This window comes from Thermobia domestica, chromosome 18 (genome assembly GCF_964235325.1).
Source record: "Thermobia domestica chromosome 18, izTheDome1.hap1.1, whole genome shotgun sequence".
In the NCBI taxonomy this organism is placed as follows: domain Eukaryota; kingdom Metazoa; phylum Arthropoda; class Insecta; order Zygentoma; family Lepismatidae; genus Thermobia; species Thermobia domestica.
Window position 1 is genome coordinate 176,037,926 of NC_137471.1, and position 24,023 is coordinate 176,061,948.

The 24,023-nt window shown below is 36.8% G+C and overlaps 1 protein-coding gene across 3 annotated transcripts in view; it reads right to left on the bottom strand.

Annotated features, from left to right (window-relative positions):
* Positions 1-23,235, bottom strand: part of LOC145675813 (uncharacterized) — a 49,581-nt gene extending 26,346 nt beyond the window's left edge. The window contains exons 1-3 of one of the 3 annotated variants that reach the window (XM_081746529.1): positions 22,962-23,229; positions 10,840-11,029; positions 5,664-5,753 (exon numbers count right to left, since the gene is read on the bottom strand). In XM_081746529.1, the coding sequence (XP_081602655.1) occupies positions 5,664-5,753; positions 10,840-11,029; positions 22,962-23,216 (535 nt within the window). In that variant the 5' untranslated portion in view covers positions 23,217-23,229. Of the gene's footprint in view, positions 1-5,663; positions 5,754-10,839; positions 11,030-22,961 lie in introns of all 3 variants that reach the window. The other 2 variants (XM_081746532.1, XM_081746531.1) reach the window with 2 other exon arrangements.
* Positions 23,236-24,023: the final 788 nt, after the last annotated feature.

The following is a 24,023-nucleotide window of genomic DNA, read 5'->3' on the forward strand; positions in this document are numbered from 1 at the left end:
CCGGGATTTTCCCAGGTGTTGGCAGAAGCGGGGAGTTGGCCCTTGGTGTTGAGAGGAGGAGGAACGAAAATTGAACGGCAGACGAACTGTGCTAGTATGTAAACGACTATGAAGAAGTAAGTATTGATTTTTTTGTGGAACCATAATTACGGCACCGACTGGAAAAGTGGACGAAGTGTTGCCCACGTAACTACTTTAAAAGGTGCATCATTTTGGAGATGCAGAGCCTCGTCGGAAGTTAATGTTCCCCCCAATCCCCACAATCATTGCCCCTAATTCACAGTGAAAGCCCAACTTCAACGTCAATAGTGATTTAGTGAATGTGATAACAAAAATAACCAAAGTGCTATATTGTCAGTGTCTCCATCTACCATATCTATATGTATATTTTCGTGATATTAAGTGTTTTATATTTCTTAAGTGTATATATATATATATATATTCAATAAATGGGAATTCACCCAAGGTAATATTCTCTTTTTTATTTGTGTGTGTAGGAATGCTTATGGATCGTCAGCTTGCCAGTCGTATATACGCAAGTGTGCGTACAAAAGTAAGTACGATTAAACCTGAATTTCCGAACCACTGAGGCTACGTATGTCATATCGCTTATATTATCTTATTACTGTCAATTTGCGCTTGAACAGGACACGAGCTCTGACCCAAGTTGTTATCAACTGTTTCTTTAGGGACTATTCTAGAAGCCAGTACCCAAGGGAGACGGTAGGTAGCACAGTTATGAACAAGAAACCTTATCGAAGTAAAAAAGAGCTCTCTCAAGGGATAGAAAACTTTTAAAATTTCCATGCTGCCCACCATCCTATGGTTAAGGTGAGAAAGAAGACGATGACTATTGATATAGACAAAATTTTCCTAACACTATGCATAGAAGTGAAAAAGTAAAAAAGTATTGCTCTTTGCTTACAATTCTTATGGTGCTGAAGGGCTTAAAAACCTGGTACGAATATGAATAAAATCAATATTATATTATTTATTTGACTAGTAAAATCCTTCAAGATCTTTTTAACGTTTTCGGTTGATGTCAGTATAAAATATTCCCAATCAATAATACATGACTTCCAAAGTAAGTTTTCCCTTCACTATGTTTCTTGTTCTATAGCATTTCGAGTAAGTTCTACAGGTCAGTTTAATCAAAGCCCCAAATCTTACCTATCCTACTGACAGCATTATAAATACAGTGGCGTTCGGCTGATAAGAATATTCTATCTCAAGCGAAGTACAAATATTAGTATTAACAACTTCTAACTATTCACTTACGTAAAATATATACCATTATCTTTTCGAACTTATTAGACCTTCAAACTTTGCTAAGTATCAGAAGCTTTATAGAACAGCTTTATCCCTCTGTCAGTCGACAGGTCTCTGACCAAAAACGGTAAGAGATGTTGAGAACAGGTTCTTTGGAATCAACTCGGCGCCCCGACAATAGGTTCTGTCTCATCTTTTAACACTAGTCAAACCAGAAGTTCCAACCTGTAACCTGTAATTAAGATATTTTCTTAACTTCCGTCACTTATTTAATAATTCTAGATTAAAAATATAAATAACGCATCACATTTGCGACTTCAAATTACCGCAATTTTCTGTATTGTATGAATTTTGTTTGTCTACAACAAAATTATCATATGCATACTGCAATATTATCATTCGATGTGCACCTTCTAACTGTGGCTAAAATGAAGGGAAATTAATGCAGATCTAAAGGGAATTCGTAAGGATCTAGGATCAGTTTTTCGGACAGGAAGTCCCACTTTTCGTGACCAGAACTGTACTGTCTCCACGTACATATCTGTAGGAGCTCTTTCGTGGCTAAGCGGTTAGCATACGCGCCTATGGCGTGGGAGACCCGGGTTCGATTCCCGGCGGGAGCTCATGTGGTTCGGATCCACGTTAATCAGTAGGTCCACGTCTCATATAGCCTCGCTGCTGAACGGAACGTTAAAACTCAAAATCAACTCAACTCAACGTATATCTGTAGTAAAACCAGAAGTCGTTGAAATTTGATCTTCATAGAGCAAAAACGTTAAGAAGTAGCGAAAAATGTTTATATATTAAAACTGAGCTTCCAAAGAATAACCTTCATAAGAGATGGAACCCTACGGTTTCCGGTTTCAACACAAAAACAGTAAGATATGTCGAGAAGTAAGTTTTTGGAATTAATTCAGTACCACAAGAATATGTTCCGTTCTTGTTATTATCCCTTTATTCCACCCAAAAGTGGAAGAAATCAACTACATTTCCGGTTCTAATATTGCTTTCGATGAAGCAAAAACTGTAACAGGAAGTGACAATTCGTTTTTGATACGTATTCCGAATTCCAAGAGTAGCTTTTATCTCAACTTAAAGCCGGAAATAGTAATAGTACAACTTCCGGCTTCAATATCGATTCATACATGGTAACAATAGAGGTGCTCTACGTAGAAAGGGCACACACGCTTATCTGTTCTTTTTACGCGATTGTATCTTCTTGTTCTCCTGTGTCTAAAGGTTCAATGGTGCCAGTTTCATGTCAATAACTCAAAAAATGAGGCTGATACATCTTTTAAAGTCGACAATGTCATATGTTTTCTGATGCCACAGGTGGTGAAAATATAAATTTTCTGATGACTAAGTTTACTCTTTGGTTTGCAAGAGTTTATAAAAAAGGATGTACTTTCAACTTCTTTCGGTCAGAGGGCATAATTTCTTCCAGTGCGACCGATATTTTGATCTAATCAGAAAGAAAATTTTGCAAAAGGAGATGATTGTTAATTCAATGCCTTATCTAACTGTAATGGTTTTGTGGAAGGAAAACCCATTACCTTTTGAAGTTGTTATGAACGGAGAACTTTTACGTAACTGGGACCTCTTTTCTGAGCAGTTTCTTTTTGAAGAAAAGAAAAAAAAACTGTCTCAGAAACGACGGTTCTCTTTACTTTAATGAAATATGTTATCAAATCATTATACAATAGTACGCTGCTGTGTTCTAAAACTTGTCTTGAACAGTATAATGTGTTTACTTACTGGGGACCTATTCAGGAGATTTGAGATTTTCGCAACGTAAGAACTACAAGGTGTTCTTACCCCGAAGTGAATCAATTAAAAGTCAATGATGTTAAAAGTTTTTATCGTTACAGCAGGACGATATTGACTTTATCGAAAATTTGATTGTACAGTCTGCATAAATTTCATTTCATTACATTTTGAGAAATAAAGATAGTTTCTGAAACTTTAATATGGCTTTTAATTTTCTGTTCTGTACTACAAAAATGTTTTGCGTAAAAAGGGCACATAAAGCTAGTGTACATTTGTATGTATTATTCATTAATATATAAGTGCAATACAGTGTTATTTGGAAATTACGTTTTGCAAAGGATGTATTTTCTATGCGGTTTGTTGTCAATTCAGTAACCATTATTTTATTGACAGCATACAGTATTACCACTTCATTTTTGCGTTTACTCGAAACATAGTGCCGTTTTAACGTAGACCACCTCAAGCGTAAGATATAGCAAAAGATATTCAGTAAGATATACCGAGAAACCGTTTCTGATGTGATTCGGTGTCCAATACGAGGGTCACTACGAAAGTTTTGAGATATGAAATAACTTACATACTTAAAATCAATTTAACACTTATATTTTCTCAAAGTATTCACCATTACACTGTACACACTTTTGCATCCTCGAAAACCACTATTGGAAGTAGTGTTGCCAGTTTTTTTTCTTCAAGTATTGAAAGTTCATTCTTGTAAGCCATTACAGCTTCTTCAGGGCTGCAAAATCTCTTCCCACGCATGCGATCTTTGATCCTGGGAAACAGAAAAAAATCACACGGGGCCAGGTCAGGGCTAAACGGCGGATGAGTCGTAAGTTTGACCTCCGCAGATTCAAAACACTGAATTGTGATGTTGGCCGTGTGTGCGGATGCGTTGTCATGATGAAGCAGAATCCTACGCAATCCAGTTCTTGGACGCCGTTCCCGAAGCTTCTGGAACACTTTTGTTAGGCAAATAGTGGTGTACCACTGAGCAGTAACAGTCCTTTGTTCTTCAAGTGGAACAGTTGCAACATGGCCAGATTTGGAGAAGAAAGTTGCGACCATCTTCTTCCACACACTTTCCGGTCGCTTCACTTTAGTGGGTGGATTTTCGTCTGGAAAGATCCAAACTGCAGACTGGCGTTTATTTTCAGGCTCAGATTGATAGATCCCAGTCTCATCACTAGTAACAATGTCAGAGACGCGTCGAGAATTGCCTCCATCAAATCTTACAAGCATTTCTTCACACCATTCCACACGCATGCGCTGCTGTTCAGTCAAAGTGTGAGGCACCCAACGAAATGAAACCTTCCTTCAAGATGATGATGATGATTAATTTTTGTTACTGCTGGCGATCCAATGTTCACTGTAGATTCTATGTCCTTGAAAGTTGTTCGAGGATTTTCTCGAATCATTTATTCCACAGCTGCAATGTTTTCATCTGACACAGCTGTTGCCGGATGTCCAGCTCTCTCTTCATCTTTAAGCGATGTCCGGCCTCTTCTGAATTCACCAAACCACCGAAAAACTGTAGCACGTGAAGGAGGAAGGTCCCCAAATGCCCTCTGCAAACGGTCAAGGCTTTGTGTCTCGTTCAAACCACTTTTGAAATCGTAAAGAATCATCGCCCGAAAATGTATCCTTTCGAGCTCCATTCTAGACAGCCGAATACTGCTTACATCAACAAACAAGTGAAGGCGATACGGCCACGCCGATAAGCGAGGCGAGTTGAAAATTGCTTCGCTCTGGATACCACTAACTAACTAACTCAATGGCCTATGTAACCCTGAGGTTCAATGCCGCGTTCATAAAAGCTCTCCACTGACTTCTATCCTTAGCTAACTGCATCCAGTTTCTACTTTGTATCCCAATCTCTGCGAGATCCATCTTCATATTGTCCTCCCATCTGCGCCTAGGTCTTCCTAATGGTCGTTTTCCGATTGGTCTTCCAGTCAAGACTTTGAAAGCGTGTCTACTTTCTTCCATTCTAGCTACATGATCCGCTCACCTAAGCCTCCTAGACTTGACGACCCTAACGATGTTAGGTAAACCGTATAAATTATGTAGTTCCTCGTTATGAAGTTTCCGCCATTCCCTATTCCCGTTCCTCTTGAGTCCGAATATTCGTCTCAGGATCTTGTTCTCAAATACTTTCAGTCTATGTTCTTCCCTCAGAGTAAGTGACCATGTTTCGCAGCCATTCAAAACAACAGGCATGATTATCGTTTTGTATATTTTAAGCTTCAAATTCCTCGATAGAATTCGCGACAACAAGAGATTTTGAACCGAATAGTAACACGAATTCCCTGCTTTGATTCGACATTTAATTTCTCCGTGAATATGATTTTCCTCTATTAATACCACTATCGAACACAATTGTTGGAATTCAAATACTGTGCCACAACAATGCATATCTCAAAACTTTCGCAGTGATCCTCGTAAACAGGTTCCATCTCTCACATTATCGTTCAGTTGCAGCCAGAAGTTTACATCCAATATTCCTAGTTTTCAATATTGAATTTTACTGTAGTTTCACACTGTGTAATGAAACTTACTTGTATGTAATGAATAAAGATACAATATAAACTACCTAATTTTTTTAAAAAAAAAGAATAAAAGCATACCTGGAAGCACTTCAACAATCTCGAAACTATCATCATCATTAGCAATGGAAACTGCTAGATTGCCTTTACTTTCAGCTTGGTTGACGGTCACTTGAAAAGTAAAATAATAATAATCTTATACATTATGAAATGAAGTCAAATAAAACGAACTACAGAATAGATTTGATTTAGCCCACGTACATTAAATAAAGGCTGGATTTGAAGTACTAAAATCATGGAAATCAATCATTCACAGCAGTATTGATTTCTTAAACAAACAAACGCACTATATATTCTTCCCTATAGTTTTCCCTTTCTTTACTCTTTTGTAAATGTAACGTTGCTTTCAACTTGTGCTCTAAATCAGTGCTTCATTAGCCTTCTTTGACTGACGAGACACTTGTTTGATACTTTTATTGCAAATAATAATATTTCTTATAACAGTGAAACCTATTAGTTTTTTTATAATGACTCCTAAAACTGAGCATTACTGCTGCCGCTGGAGGAGTTGACTGGTACAGTCTGTCTCGATTTTAACTAATTATTATTAAATTGTTCATGATTTTTAAATTGTAAAATTTTGTACACTCCTTAGGAATCTGCGTGATACATCTGTGTCGCAACACATCGGCTGAGAACCACTGCACTAAATCAAGCCAATGTTAGTTTACTGAAGCAGGGTGTACCATTCACCTTAACCTCTCACTTTTTTTAAAAAAAAGATAAAATTTATTAAAGACAACTCTATAATGTAGTCAGAACGGCACGTGCCTTTCCAATACGAAAATATTACTAGATTGGTGCGAAAGAAATGCCCACTTTAACATCTAGTGGAGACTCGCCTCAGCAACACAATACAGGGATGGACTAAGGCCACGAGTCTAAATCACAAATTATGTACGTGTTCAATCAGCAGACAATTAGGAGGCAGAAAGTCGTATGAAAATACATCATGGAAAACACACAACTGTGAGTAACTTTTCTTCATACATTCAATCTGACACACTGGACAGCACGCAGGAAAAAAAAAAAATTAACAGTGCTTTTGGGCCATGAATCACAAATGAACGCACCATTCAAATTTCGTTCCGGTGACACAGCTTTACAAAATGAGGCTGTAGGCACCTTCACCATCTTGTTCGGATGAGCTGCTCCGGAACGTGAAAGTCGACGCTTGGGAAAAACTGTTTGTGCTTTTGCACACAAGTTAGGCATATATCATTCCACTCTCGTTCGGAGCTCCGTTTGAGTTGAGCTCAGTGCAATTTCGTCCCGCAACTTCAGTGTGTTTAACTGCGTAATTAGTTTCTTTTAAATCATTCTTCTTATCTCCGTAGCTTCTACAGACCTGAATCCACTTTTTTATTTATTTATTTTATCTGTGGGGACATTAAAAACGTGATGTATGCTACTCCTGTCAACAATAACAACAACGACTTGGAACAACGTATCCATAACGCTTGTGCAACTGTTCGCCAATCCATGATTCGACGTTGCCATGCATTCCTGTCCATGGACACTTTGAACATTTCCTGTGATGTGCCCAACGAACAAACATTTGTGTGTCTGTACGTCGATAATCTACCGCTTCGAACCTCCTGTTCCCATGCTTTCGGTCTGCCAATATGCTGTATATTCATAGGATCTTTTTCGCTTATCTCGGGGTCAGGAATCAGCTCCAGACGTTGGTTACATCAATTTAATCTCTGTATATACTGGATACATGATTTTGAAATGGCAAATGCGTTATTCTTTCTGTAATATTTGTGCATCACATCAGAATTTAAAGAATGCCTTCAAACTGAAAAGGAAATCCTCCTGCTTATTCAATGCACAGCACCAATAATATCTTTTATTTAAACTATTTTCTTTACAAAATAAACCAACGTTAAACTTGACCATATATGTTTCAACGATTACTTTTTATCTTCGGTACATATTCGTTAAGGAATTTTTACGATGATTTGTGGACTCGCATTACTGGTATCATACCTATTCATAGGAAAATCATACTTATAATTCGAATATTCTCCAAAAGAAAACACAGCTTTATTACAGTGGGAGATGAAAAAATCTCAAATATTACCCTTCTCCTCCTGAAACTGTCTCCATATAGGGTGTTCAAAAATTTCAAAAAGAAAAAAAAGGGCATTTTTCCGTTACAGTGATTATCAAAAAAATGTCATAAAATGGTTAGTATGTGCTCTAGAGACATGGAACAAATACCATTGAAAAGCTTGAAGATTGATCTACAAGTTGTACTATATTGAAAAAACTTGTACAATAAAAAATAAAACTTCAAAAATTCACAGTAAAATTTGAATTTCGCACGTAATTACCCTTCCTGTGAGTCTCGTGGCATTCGCTACTAATGTTATTAATACCCCGTGATTGCGGGGAGGGGGCCTTTTGAACTGAAGCGTTCCTTTAAAATTCTTGGAAATCTTACCAAAACTAAGTTAAATGTTAGTCTTTCCTGTGCTCCCTAAAATGCAAGCTTCCTCCAAAATTCCAGAAAAAGATTAGTGTCAAATCTTGCCTCCAGAGGCTATTGTATTTCTATTTAGTGTTAAGTACGGTGAGTGTGGTATGGAAGACAAATGGAATTGATATTCAACGAAAGAAAGGCCGTAATTATGACCCCGTGCAACGCGTGGCATTGATTTGTACTCTTATTAATAACCCCGTGGTGTAACGATGTGTTATGAGTGATGATGATGATGTGGAGGCCCTTGAGCAAGAAGAATGCATGGTGACTAGCACCGTATGTTGATGACGTTCTAAAGATGGAACCTACAGGGTAACATGGGATCCGACTCACCGGAAATCGAACCCAGGACCTCTTGAACACAAGGCAAAGAGAGTGGGAAGAAAAAAAGAAGCAAACATAGGATCACCATCAATTCACTTCTAGCACATAATGGCCCTCAAACCTGTATCACTGAATCACATGCAGGCGTGAGTAAACACCTGAAGGGGTAATTACAGTCTTTCTTATCATTTAGCATCACTAGCGTCGTTTTTCTTCCACGCTGTAATTACATGGCTTTGTACAGCGCCACAATTACCTCTGGTGGCGAAAATTAGAATTAATTTTGTTTTCTACACCAATCGCTTCTGCGTATTCCCAAATACGTTCCTACCAAGTTTGGTTGCATTCTGTCAAGTGGTTACGTCTTTAGTTCTCTGAACAGCGATACATATTTTATGATAACCTGGTATATATATATATAAACTGCACGTATTGCAGCAGGGACTCTTTGAACCACTTTCGAAGTAGTTGCAATCGATTTAGAAGAGAATTACGTATAGAACGACAGACAGACGTTCGTCACCTTCCATTGTTTTGGAATAAACTATTTTTGTCCGCTTTTTCCAAGTTTCCGTCCACTGTGCGGCGGCTGCTTATCTCACCGAATTTTTTTTCTGGGGGGCACAAGCGGGTCTGGGCGGGCAAGGCACGAGCGCGTGGTTCTCTATGCAGTGTTTTGAAGGTGAACTTTGTGCCTCCTTTACGGGTCTTTGGGGAAGGGGGCTTTTGGTTCCACGTCTGAAACAGGTTAATAAGATCCGGTTCTCGATCCAGGTTTTTGGATTCAGGTCTGAACCGGTTCTGAAAAACGAATCTCCAAGAACCGGTTCCTCGCGGAACCGGAACTTTGTGGCCATCCCTAATATCTAGCGTTTCCATTTTGGTACGTAAAAGCTTTCAGAAGCGATAGTTTGATTTTTCTCAGAAACTGCGAAAGAATAATGCTTTGTACTGGGTAGTTTTGTTCCCGAATTTCTGACTATTAAATTTTCTTTAAAAGCCTCTATATTTGTACTCATAGTCGTAAAAAAATTCTCTTAAGTTATTAAAGAATTACATTTCTATCCAAAAATATTATTCTATCAAACCTTTTTGTTAAACTAAAACACACCAATAATATGTAAAAATACAATCACGTAACAGTTACTGTTATGTGATTGTGTTTTTAAGGAAGGTTCTGGAACACTGGTTCGTATCCTATTGAGTTGTAATAAAGAAAGTAATGAAGCTTGGTATTAACCCGCCTTCAGTCGCTACCGTTTGCTTCGCTTTACTATATAAATTGATTAATAAGCTCTGATGAAAAATAGGAACCAACCTCGCACTGTGACATGTTGTCACAAATATTATTATTATTATTTAATAACTAAAAGTAGACTAAAACCAGTCGATCAGAAGCTCCGTATATTCTTTGTAAATCAAACTATAAGTAGCAAATATTTCGCTATTCCAGGGTGTCTACTAAAATTCCAAAATGAAATTTCGTGACTTTTTCGTAACCTTTTCTTTACCAAATCATAAAATTTCCTAACATTTTTCAAGAGCGAATTTGGGTGCGAATTAGGTCTACTTTTCATCTATGCGATAGACACGCACTTTGCTTGCGATTTGGTAGCGCCTAAACCCGACCATAGACATTTTTGGTGCTGAACTTTGACGTTCTATAGAACAAAATTTTCCAATCTCTACTTCCATTTGTACAGTTAAAAAAATCGTGACCCAAAAGCTAAATTTCTTGACTTTTTCGTGACTTTCATGACCGTTTTCTGATTTCGTGACTTTTTCGTGACATTCGTGACCGATAGATACCCTGTATTCGGATAATCGATGGCGATAGTAAGTCGTTGACGGACCACGCCCCTCCCTTCTTTAGCTGGGGTGTGGAAAGTTCGCTTCGGCCGCTTCATACTGAGACCGAAGCCCGGTAGGGAACATAAATTGATGTGCTATATAAATTGATTAATAAGCTTTGATAAAGAACAAAGGAACCAACCTAGGTACTAACTCACCTTCATCTATATACATGGACCAGTATTCTAGAGCCTTCCCTCATTTTACATATTATATATATATATAATATTTATCCCACAGCCTTATTGTGTTTTCGATTGACGAAAATACTGAAATGCTCTACGTTCAGTTGTAAGACTATGACCTTTTAGGTAGAAGTTTCTGGCCAGAAGCTTTTTGAACAGCACTGTATATACTATAGCTCAATAAAGTAGTCCATATTTTATTGCAACATATCTTAAACGTAAACCCTAAAATTTATCAGATAAAGAGAAGGTGATAGGATAGGATTTATGAGCAAAAAAACCGTCGTTTTAGACCCGTTTGCAGAACAATACATCGTGTAAAGAATTCTTTTAGAAGAAATATACTTACGTTTCGATACGTCAACACTTTCTTCTATGGATGTTTCTGCTTCGATTAAATAAAGAACTCTCTCTTCAATGGGTGTCAGAGGTTTAACTCGTTTCTTGAACTTCGATCCACCCATTCTCGACTTCCTGTCGTACAATTTTCTGGCATGTTCACGACTTCTAAATTTCAAGTCGGCCCACTTTCTCTTTATCTGTTGAAAAATATTAAAAGTATGAAAGAACTTCACAAAACATACATATAAATACTATTAACATATAGTATATAGCTCTGAATACAAAATAAAGCACATTCTGGTCTGTACAACATGGGTGCTAACTGGTCATTCCATGTGAAATCAACCAAGCCCAAAACCTCATGGTGTTAGATTTCGATGAAACTTGGTGTACATATAGGCCTCTATGAGAGATGATCATGCACCAAATTTTAGGCCTGTACCCACTGTAGTTTCAGAGTACAGGGTGGTAAAAATGGACAAATTTGATGTTTTCTGTAAAATCTTGTTAGCTTCAACTGGTCATATCTCCTCTAAATAGAACTAGAGAGAAAAATTATATATACTATTTTGAAGATGAAAGAATAGGCTACAAATATGTTAGGAACATTTATTTGAAAATCAAACATTTTCCGGGAAAATTTTTGATTTGTGATCTCAGAAACTGCCCATTTGATTTCCTTGAAATTGGGTACCAAGCAGGGTTGGCAAAAACCATGGTTTTTATTAAAAAAACCAAAAAAACCGGTTTTTTTTGTTTAAACCAGGTTTTTTTGGTTTAAACCAGGTTTTTATGGTTTAAATGATTTGCTCTATATATTCATATCATATATGGACAGAAATAAGTTTGTTTCGCCTTGATGTTATTATGCAACAACCGGGTTATGCTGGAAGGGGTCACATAAGCTTAAAGAGGAATAAAAACCGCTTCTCGAGTTACATCCGAGAAAAATTGTCCTCCATTTGAACTCGGAACCAGGACTAATTGGCCACAAATGCGATACGTCTGCCGACTCACTCACGAAGGAATCCTGATAAAAAAAAAAAAAAAAAACGTTGTACTGATCTTTACATGCTTCTTAATATAACTGTCAAGAGTCATTTCAGAAGGACAAAAAGATAAACAGTTGCACAAGTGAAACCATTACACAGAATTAATTACATATGAACAATTTCAAAGTACGACGGAGTACAGAAGAACTAATCTAGTTCAAGTTAGTTAACAACGACTTTTATTGGTCCAAATTAAAGAAATACACCGACTTAATCTGCATATCAATAAGAAAAGGGAATAAGGATACGAATTATTTGAGTCCACTTTGGCTCAGACTCATTTATACATAAATAGATACCAAAGATACTGATTTCACTAAATGCCTCTCGTGGGGTCTGTATGACCCCCCCCCCCCCCACACACACACACACAAAGTACGGCATTTTCGATGTATTTTATCAATAGTAAACATTGAAACTGAAACAATATTTAGAATTTTTCTTCGATTGCAATTACATAACAATAATAACAACTACAAAAATATCACAAAATAAACATTTATAAACTTGTAAAAAAAAGTTCCTTTTGTAGTATAATCTTTTTGAGTAATGAATGGGGAATTTAGGTCTGAATATAATACGAATAATATACGGGAGTGAAACGTGATAATCCACAAATGTGTGTTCATCAAGATTTTACAAACACTTACACTTTTACGAACATTTTTTTGTTTTTTGGTTTAAACCAGTTGGTTTTTTTGAAAAAACCAGCTGGTTTAAACCTTGGTTTAAACCATGGTTTAAACCACCTTGGTTTAAACCAGCCAACCCTGGTACCAAGGTAGCACCATATGTTCTGTATAAGTGTGCCAAATGTCAACTTGGGCCAAGAATGGGCCTGTAGTCTACAATGATTTTCGTGTGACCATATCAGGAGACACGCCTGGGGTGCCAATCTCTTCAGCTTCTTTTTCTGAATTGGTGATGCACCAAGTACTGAAAACTCTGGTTCAATATGTCAATTGTTGCGTCAGGTGATGTGAAAGGCTGCCATCCACGCTTGCACCGGGCGAAATCCAACCCTCACTTTACTGCTATAACTGCCAAATGGATTGGCACAGTAGAGGCATGGCAATGCTGCACCTGGATCACGGGATTATCCACTACTGACACTCAGAAATGTGCTGTATAGTCACTGTGATCTCACTAGCTATGCCTGAACACTATATAGCTACTTCCAGTCCAGTCTAGAGCTAAGAGCTTACTGGCATGCAGTGTCAATCTCCTCTGCTTTTATACAGGTAACGAACCTACCAGAATGTTCCAGATGATCCGAGAACCTTTCGGAATGTTCACATATTTAGGACAATACAACGTACTACGATTGGTAATGGAATGTTCCAAAGATCCCCACAGGATTACTGAATTACAGATAGCACCGGAAAAACATTACTGCTAGGTCAGTTATACCTTACTTCAGCAGTACTGACAAATTGACAATTTGCCACATTGCAGGGTTTTTTGTTTTTTGTTTAAACCAGGCTTTTTGGTTTAAATAATTTGTGCTATGTATTTATATTACATATGAACAGAAATGAGTTTGTTTCGCCGTGGTGTTATTATGCAACAACGGGGTTATGCTGGAAGGAGTCATATAAGCTTAAAGCGGAATTCAAACCGCTACTCAGCTTACGTCCGAGAAAAATTGTCCTCCATTTGGACTCGAAACTGGGAAATGCAATGAGTCTGCCGACTCACTGACGAAGAACTGATAAAAATACGTTGTACTGATATTTACCATACTTCTTAATATAATTGTTACGAGTCATTTCAGAAGGACAAAAACAAACAGTTGCACCATTGAAACCATTATACAGAATTATATATAAATCAGGAAACTCACGCTTTAGCCATTGGGAAAATCATGTTATTACTTTAAATATAAAGAAACAACGAAAAAATCCCGTTATTGCTTGGCGTCTCATTGGTTATAACTTAAGTTGGGAACAGTCCAAGCAAATAAATCCATAAACTAGAATGTTACACATGATCAACGTAAGGATGTATACCTACTTTTGGACCACCCTGTATATAACATGGCATCTTTGCTATAGTTTAATTAATTTGCAGAAAATCTCACTAAGTTTTATGGTCAACGTATCATAATGTAACAGACCGACCATCGGCTGTTTACATTGGGTCCGTATTGTTATGTGTACCGGTTGAAGTTGGTTCCCGCATAGTATTACTGTGCCCAGTTTTGTTACGTGTAAGTCTACACTAATTTAATGTTAATTCGTTTTATATTGTTAGTACAAGGAATGGCACAAAAGAATACATGCACTCAATTTTGATATGAGATACGCACGTAAACACATCCGGAAATCTTTTTAAATCTAGTCCTTACTGATTCACTTCAAACTGTAACCGTTTCTTTAACGTCCATATCGTATTCTTAGCTCACACATACGAACAATTAATATAAGTAAAATTAAATACTATTAAAAATTCTACCTTAAAAATTTACCGAATACGATGTAGTTATATTTCATTCATTTGTTACTTACTTTGGCTTTCATTTGTTATATTACATTACTGCTGATATGGCGATCATTCTGGTTATTCCCACAAGAGGGCATTTGAGTCGCTATCGAGCAATCGCTGTTAATAAAGATGGCGACCATATGCAGTTGGCAAATAGCGGTCGCCTTGACAACCGAGTAAATAAGACCGGGCAGATATAGGTGAGTTAAAATTTTTATCATATTTAAAAGCTATAGAATCCGGATATTAAGTACCATGCATAAATTAGTTTGTTTCGAAGGCTAAGTGTCGGTATTGACATGTAATGGCTATAAATATTATTTCAATCGTAGTCACATATCTAGTATCGAAAACGCGTTTATAAAGGTCTGGTATTGTGAAAAAGATGACGTAGTTCACCACCATGAGGTAAAGAATACAGAAGGCGGTCTGAGTTAGGCTCCTTTAAATTTCGGAAAATTTGATAGCTAAAACAGTTCTGGAAGTCAACCTTGTCTAAATTTTAATATTTTGGTCAACCTGAATAAGTAGAAAGAAAAGGAAAAGAGAATCGAGGAGCCTGACTTCAAAATTAATTTAAATACCTTTAGGCCGAAGGCCGCCGAATGCCATCTCCGCCATTACGGATGAGATAGAGTGATGGAAAGGGGATGTAGTTTCCGAAGTTGACGACAACGGGTTACAGGAACGGAATCCTACAATAGTAGGAATTCGAACCAGTGCTCCGGTGACTTCAAATTTGGATTTTAAGAAGCAGGTAGACGAAACCCACCTTGTGGACTGAAAGGTTGGACTTACATAACCTGTGGAACCTTCCTAACTGGTAATATTTGGTCTAGGAATTAATTCGTGCGGTTTTACAAAAGATGGCGTAACTAGCTTATTGTCCCATAGTTTCGTTGATCCAAACATGCGTTGAAAACTACTGTCATTGAGCATCTTGTTTAGTATATGTCAGTTGCTTGAAGCGGAAACAACAACATTTTTTCTTCAACTGAAGATGGCGCATTTTGTGCCTGATAAAGTGTTTTTGCGGGGATTTATTCTTCATTGCTTTAACATGAAGAAAAGTGCTACCGCAAGTCATCATATTTTAGTGGAAGTGTTTGGTGACCATGCTCTAGCTGAGCGAATGTGTCAGAAGTGGTTTGCACGGTTTAAAGGTGATGATTTCAGCTTGGAAGACCAAAAGCAATTTGGACAGCCAAAAGAATTTGAGGATGAAGAATTGAGAGCATTGCTTGATCAGGATTCGTGTCAAACGCAGGACGAACTTGCAGAAGCATTTGGAGTTGAGCAAACAACAGTTTCCAAACGTCTCAAAGCCATAGGAATGATTCAAAAGATGTCTTATTGGGTTTCACATGAATTGAAAAGAAAGACGTTGAAAGAAGAAAAACCGTTTGCGAATTGCTGCTTCAAAGACAGAAAAGGAAGGGATTTTTGCATCGAATTGTAACTGGTGATGAGAAGTGGATTCATTACGAGAATCCTAAACGAAAAAAGGCCTGGGTGAAGCAAGGTGAACCAGGTCCTTCACAACCGAAACGAGATATTCATTGTGCAAAGGTTATGCTGTATATATGGTGGGATTTGAAACGTGTGGTGTACTATGAACTTCTGAAACTTGGTGAAACTATTAATGGACACCACTATCGACAACAATTAATGCGTTTGAAGCAAGCTCTGGCCTGAAAACGACCAAAATGGAATAACAGGCATAATAAACTTATTTATCAAGATGATAACGCTCGACCACATGTCGCAAAACCGGTCAAAACCTATTTGGAAAATGTCGGATGGAAAGTGTTACTCCACCCGCCATATTCACCAGACACTGCTCCGTCTGACTACTACTTGATCGATTGCATGAATAACGATTTGATTGGACAGCGGTTCACTTCTTCAGAAAATATCGAAAAATGGATCTTTGATTAGATTGCGTCAAAAGATGAGGAATTCTTTCGACACGGAATCCGTAAATTGCCTGAAAGATGGGAGAAAGTAGTGGCTAGCGATGGACAATATTTTTGTTAACGTATTCATTTACTTTGTTTTTGAAATAAAGCTTCAATTTTTATTAAAAACCGCACGAATTAATTCCTAGACCAAATATCTTTTCTCTGTTTTTCTTGTTCAGTCATGAAGTGCTTCAAGATCACTATGCGTAATTAAATCGAAAAGCGTTACGCGTCTTTCAAGCTCATTGTCATAGTCCACTCATATACATATAATTGCATGCCATAAGTATGTATCAGAAAAATACTAAATCTTATGTGTCTCTACGTAAATTTGAAAATGTGTATGTTGATATTAGGGTAATATTTTACTTTGTACGCACCTTTCGATGGCAATGTATCTTGAAAATTTTGAATGTTTAGGTTAGATAGTTTATGTTAAACGCATTACTTAATTATGTCTCGTGATGATGCCTTGTTTCGTAAAATATTTGCTGTAGGTTAAGTTAGGTCCAATTTGCATATATGTGATTCATAGTATCTGTGTAGGTTAGGTTAGGAAAATTTTCTTTTAGCCGTGTGTCTAAATTTAATACGTGCCTTCTATGTATTGCAATGTGATATATTCTGTTTTGTTGGGAAGCCTTTACTATGAACACACGTACGAATATTTGCTTCGTAATTCATTTCATTTTTGCTTCGTGATGTATGTTATTCGCCAACAGTATGATGAAATTTCTTTGAGAGTGCTCTAATATATATTGAAGTGTTTTGTTAGTTGTATTTGTAATACACGCGTGTAGTTTACATAAAATTTTCCATTTTCTTAGGTGTAGTATCCGGTAACAATTTTGATTTGAGTGTGCTTTCCTATATTTGTCGTGTGTCCCTTTGATATCAATTTGTAATGTATTTTGTATCCGTGCTTGCCATATTTTGTCGTGTGCATATTCAATACGTTTGCCATATTTTGTCGTGTGCATATTCATTACGTGTAATTCCGGTAAAATTGTACTTTGAACGTGTCTGTTATTATTTTGTCGTATGCCCTTTTATAGTATGTCTTAATACATTAGTGGTTTAAAATCTTCCTTTGTATGCATGATCACATTGCGTTGCACCATTTATTTAATTTTGTAGGTTAGGGAAATCGAATATGACATGTCCTCTGATATTAGTATCATATCTTGACGAGTGCGAGTAATAGATCTGTGCCGACGCGGGAGAACTTTACTCTGGGCATACCTCCGGAGTTCGACATTACTATTTACAAAATACTATTTCGTGCTATGTTTGTTTATTTTCAGTTAGGTAGATATTTATTTTGAACGTGCCATAATTACAGTGCAGAATTAAATGTTCGTGCCTACATTGATATTTGCCTCGTTGAAAACCAATAACGTTGGAATGTTTTTCAACTTGCTATTCTCCAGTAGAGCGTATCCATCCCTCTATAAGTTTAATTAGTTGTAAACAGAGATAATAAGTTAAAAATAATAATAATTCTTTAAAGAGGCGTTTCAGTAATTGGACCCTGTCGAGCATATGTAGATTTTTTTTTCCTTTTCTTTCGTTCTCGCTAGACATTTGTATATATATCATTTTCATTAATAGTAGTGCTTTCATATTAAATGTGTTATGTGAACAATGCATAGGTTAAAGTAAAGTAATGCACGATGCTACTCATTTTTTTTTTTATTATTAAAAATGGAGTTGTTGTAGCGATGATATTGCCTATGGCTGCATAATTTACATGTTGTTTGATGAACGACAGGAATATGATAAGTGATGAACGCCTAATTAGAAGGGATGGATCGTCAATTCTTTAAGTGATAATGAGTTCTATATGTATTACTGGAATATGTTTGAGAATCTAGATATGTTAAAGCACTATTGCAATATCATTTCATAAAATGTTGATAAAGTATCTTGGAGATACCACGATGGAGGCAAATGTTTAATTTTTTTTTTTATATCTGTTATGATGTAAATGCTAACAAATGGCACGAATAAACTAATCACGAAAAATTTAACTTTATGACTTCAAATACAATCTATAAACTCGAACTTATACATTTCTCATTGCCAATTTTTTTTTTTTTTTTTTTTTTTTTTTTTTTTTTTTTTTTTTTTTTTTTTTGTAATATACTAATTAAGCTGAACAATGTTAACTCTTATCCTTGGTTGGCCACAAAACAAGAATCTGGAAACTTCTGATGATAAATAATAGCTTTATCGTTGTGTCTTCCTTTTCTTTTGTTAAAGCGAATGCAACCTGAACATTAAGTCTAATATAACCTTGATTTTTTTTTCAATACCCTGAGATTGTATTTACTTTAGCGCTAAAACACTATGATTAAAAACGATTTGTTATAATAATCAGTACGCTAAAACTGAGGTATTAAATTACAAATTTAGAATGTAGATATCATTCAATTAAATTAAAACTGAAAATTCAATACAAGCTAAGTGTTGGAAGCTACATAGGCAGTCGGTAAATTTTGCCAATTTCTATAGCAACCTTGGTTTCTTTATAAAACAACAGGCATACAATTTGATTTCGTTTCGTGTGTTTAGGCTTAACATCCTTATGTAATACCGAGGTAAGAAGACTTTCGCCTAAAGTCACATCCGAATCGCTACTTGGTTTAGACTTTAAAAAAAAAATATTGTGGTTCGACCGAGAATTGAACAATTGAACACGGCACGCCTTGATTAAAAGGTGAAAAGGAGATAAAACTAATGCAGATAATTTGATATTTGGAAACGTTACCATTAAGTTCATACGATTTGAAGGTACCATTAAGTTCATACGATTAAGTTCATACGATTTTTTAAATAGTTGGTTTAAACCAGCCAACCCTGCCACATTGGCACCACAGGTCACACGAAAATCATTGTAGACTCCTGGCCCATTCTCGCCCTAAGTTGACGTTTGGCACACTTACACCGGACATATGGAGCTACCTTGTTACCCAATTTCAAGGAAATCAAATGGATAGTTTCTGAAATATCACTGATCCATAAATTTCCCAGGGTTTCCCGTAAACAATACTTGATTTTCAAATAAATGTTCCTGATATATCTTGTAGCCCATTCTTTCCTCTTCAAAATGGTATACTATTTTTCTCTCTAGGTCAATATTTACGGAGATGTGACCAACTGAAGCCAACAAGGTTCTACAAAAAACATCAAATATGTCCTTTTTTTAATCACCCTGTATTCTGAAAATACAGGAAATACGGGACTAAAATTTGGCTTGGATCATCCCTCATAGGAACCTACATGTACACCAAGTTTCGTCCAATTCTGAGACGACGAGGTTTTTTTCCTTTTTTCCTGAAAATTTGGTTGATTTCACATGAAAAATATGAATTGAAATATTTAAGTTTTACGTCCCACTTTTATGCCGGTTAGGCTAAAGGAGACGGTGATGATGAGAGATGAGTGAAATGGTGGAATGAAGAAAGTGGGAGGAAACGGGAGAACTCCGAGAAAACCCACGAGCACGGTGTCGATTTTAAATGGAATGGCTCTAACATGTAACAGCTAATATCTTATGATACACTGCCATGCACAAATGTTAGACATATCTCAGCTAACAAGATTAACCTAGCTTAAGTTCTCTCCTAGCAAGAACGGTTGGTCTGTGGTAGTGTGTTCACCTCTGGTGCATGCAGTCCCCCCGTTCGATCTCAGGCCAGATGAGTTTGTGGTGTACGTTTTCGTGGGTGTCCTCCAGTTTCCTTCCACATTCCCATCATATCAATTGTGTTGTAATCATTCGCTTTCAGTAATCATCCGTCTCCTTTAGCCTAAATGGCATAAGCATAGAACAGCGTTTCCCAACCGGTGTGCCGTGAATGGGCCGCTGGTATGCCGCGGAGAAAGCGAAAGAAAATTATTAATTCTATAGAAATCAAATTGCAAGGCATAAGGGAAAATGTATATTTGTATTTCACATTAGTATGAACCTCTACTATGAATCTACAATTTTACGTTTCATACCGTGTTACTCTTGTGTACAATTTTAATGTTGAAAACAATGTTTGTTATCATTGTTGTGACTATTGTTGCTCCTTTATTGTTGCAGACTATTTCGTAACTTGATATTTTAAAATATCATTCAATACTTTTGACAAAGCAAACATGCATACAAATTACCTACATTTGTGTTTTAAAAGTAAAATAAATTTGTTTGTCCATTCGTTATTTAGTGATCTATCTTCTTAGTGAAAGGCTGGATACAATTTTCGAAAAAGAAAGCGTAGTTTTGCAAACCTGAGTCCAATATTTCATTAAACTTTTTTTTTCTATTTTTAAATTAGAATGAAAAATAACCATAATGGTTAACCACGGGGGGGGGGGGGGGGACCAGTGATCGAACTTTTCTCTTTGTGAGAAAGATCATTAATCACAGAAAAAAGTACCACGGTATTTTATATTTACAAATAATAATACCTATGAGTGTGCCGCGAGAATTCAAGTTACACCCGTAGTGTGCCGCAAGTTAAAAAAGGTTGGGAAACGCTGGCATAGAATGTAAAACTAGAAAGTTCGGTGCTATCTTATTTTATGTATCCAAAGATTTGTAAAATTTACGGAAGTAATATCGAAAATGAAATGAAATCTTTGGATTTCACATCTCACTGTTATGCCGGGTAGGTTAAAGGAGGCGGTGATGATGAGAAATGAATGAAATGAAGAAAGTGGGAGGAAACGGGAGAAGCCTGAGGAAACCCACACACAGTGTTCCTCCACCACAAAGTTCACCTGCTGCGATCTGGGATCGAACCAGGGATCCCGTGCACCAGAAGTGAATGCTCTACCACTGAGCCACCGCGGCCCCAGAAGCAATATCGAATCTCATTACAAAAGAGAAATATTAATATATAGATAATGAAAATATATGAGAACCTTACCTCTGACATTTCTAATAATGTCACAAAACGTAATCCAAGCTTTATGCTTTTAAGTACGTAATAGTTCAAAAAAGAAGCCACGATGAACCGAATACTTACGTCAATGAAGTGTGATAAATCATGATCCATATTGATATTACGCTCTCCGACATGCAGAGCATCTAATTACAAGAGGAACACAGTGAATTTCTACTATCCTCGCACATCCACCGTCGTTGACGCGCCTGCTTCCTACGGAAACACCTATTCACGGACCAACCAGTTTTGCCCTTCTCATACGCAGCTTAGATACAATTCGTGCCTTTTTAACGGACACCCGTGTTTATTGTACTGTCGATTTTTACGGCATACGTCCGCACGGCACGTCATATAACGTTAAGCCCTCCTAAAATAAATCTCAACCAAGAAATACAACTATCCGCACAAGAAACAATTTATGGCATTACTCAAGCAGACAGTTTACCAAATTTTGACACATTTCTTACATTTTCAGGTTAGGTTAGAGCTTTAAATTTCTGTTTGCAGAGCATGCACTACATGAGGAACTCCAATACTACTCGCAGATTCACACCAGTAGGGCTTAGTATAAATAGAGTGTGGACATATGGGGTAAAAATTACAGTGCATAAAACAAGAATCAACTTGAGCTATGAGGCCACTAAAAAGCACGAATGCTATCTAAGCGAATCAGGGTAGGAGCGCCACAGAGGCCCGTGCGGAAGTGAGGGGTTACGTCCGTAGGAAGCTGGCGCGTCAACGACGGGGGTCTATACGTGTAAACGAGAATAGTGGAAGACCACACTTACACTACAATACTTTCACTATCACTCAAAATTCATTTCAATATGCTATGCACTGACAGTAATTGCTTATATTCACACTCTCTTTCCTTCACTAAAAATGTTTCACATCGTATTTTACACATAAAATTTCTATTTGGTAGAACCATCTGCTCGAGTGAACCCCAACTTATAACGGACTAGTAGGATACTTCGTGAAGAAAGAGAAGACCATACATAATAAATTCAAGTATGGATACCTACAATAGGTTAGGACAAAAAGTTCGTTTCTTTTATTACTGCTGACAATTATATTCGGGTTGGGTAAAGTGCCGCAAAGTAGGTCCGGGAATATCGAATCTAACTGAAAATAAACTATAATAACCCAACCTTACGCAATCCTGCACATATTAGACCTACTATGCGTCACGAAGGGCTCATATTCGTTATCTGCTCCCACGTGGAGGAAGCAAAAGTATTAAGCAGTTAATTGAATGTCTTTTCAAGGCAGAAAGAAATTTGATCATTTGCACGTAAATTTGTACCCCATACATCCCTCTTTCGTTTGCAGTCAACTTTTTTCTTTATTTGGCATTAGAAGAAACATGCACAAGATAATAAATGAATAGTAACAAATTAAGAAGTGTGAACTATAATAAACTATTACGTATGTAAAGGATGATAAGTTAATCTATGTTACAGTAATCAAGCAATTGTATTGGATCATTACAAGAAAATGTAAAATTCTTAGATAGTGCACTGCGGAGCTCTGCATGCTACTTTTGCATAATTACGTTATCTCAATTTACGATAATTATACAAAAACTAACGCTATGTTCCATACGACCTAAATATCGCAAGTCTTACTCAAATATAAATGTAATATCTGCTACTACTTCCTTATCAATCAACAATTATAAAATGCATTACTTACTTCATAAACTTCACGCCAGCAATAACCTACTGCTTGCACCTGGCGTGCTATCCTTTTCCATATTAATTCTTTTAATGTAGGTGTGACATTGATTGTAATAGGCCCAAACAAAATTTTCTGATGACTTTCAATACCATTTAATAAGACTTCTACTTCCTCATCACAGAAGTTTCTTTTCCGTTTACTCTCCTTATAATACATATTATTTTTGACTTGCACCTTGCTCTTTAAATACGGTGCCATATTTCTTGACATCCAGTGTTGCCATACCATTGATACAAAAAATCGCTAAATGAGAAATGATATTCATTCTTTTATTTCATCCATATGCGATAAGGCTTGGTAAATGTGTAAAAGAAGAGGTTCAGAAGTACGTGAAAATTAAAAAGAAAAAAAAGACAGGAGAAATGACGACTCGCTCGGGAGAGTAATACTCCCGGAAGTACGTTTTTTTCGCGCGCTACTCTAGCCAGCTGTTTTACGCGCTATCCTAGTCAGTTGTTTTAAGTTGGTCACAAAATCTATATCATTTAGTACAAGGGGAACAAAACTAGCCTTATATCATGGAGTACGAGGGCAACAAAACGAGCCCTGCGGGGCTTCTAACTCGTTCCTACTACTACTACTACTTATCTGCACAAAAATTAGTAAATAACATTTTTGAGTATTATTTTCGTATCATTTTAATTTAAAAAGTGTAAAAAAATGTAAAAAAAAAACTTTCCTCGGGCCGGGTTTGAACTCACGCCAAAATAGATTTTCGTTACTAGCATATAGCGCTAGCCCACTCGGCCACGAGGACCGACATCAACAATTCTCTGAATTCTACTATTTGAATGCAACGTGGCAAGACATAGATAACGCCAACCAATCAGAACTTCATGGAGCATTACTCTCCTGAGCTAGTTCTGAGAAATGGAAGATACAAGAGTGCAGTTTTATTATACGGATCCAAAGATTGTAAAATGTATGAACAAATTTGAGGAAGTCTTAATTTGCCAATTTTATATCAAGAAGAAAATCCAACAAACCCTTTCGGGGTTTCTAACCCATTTCTACCCC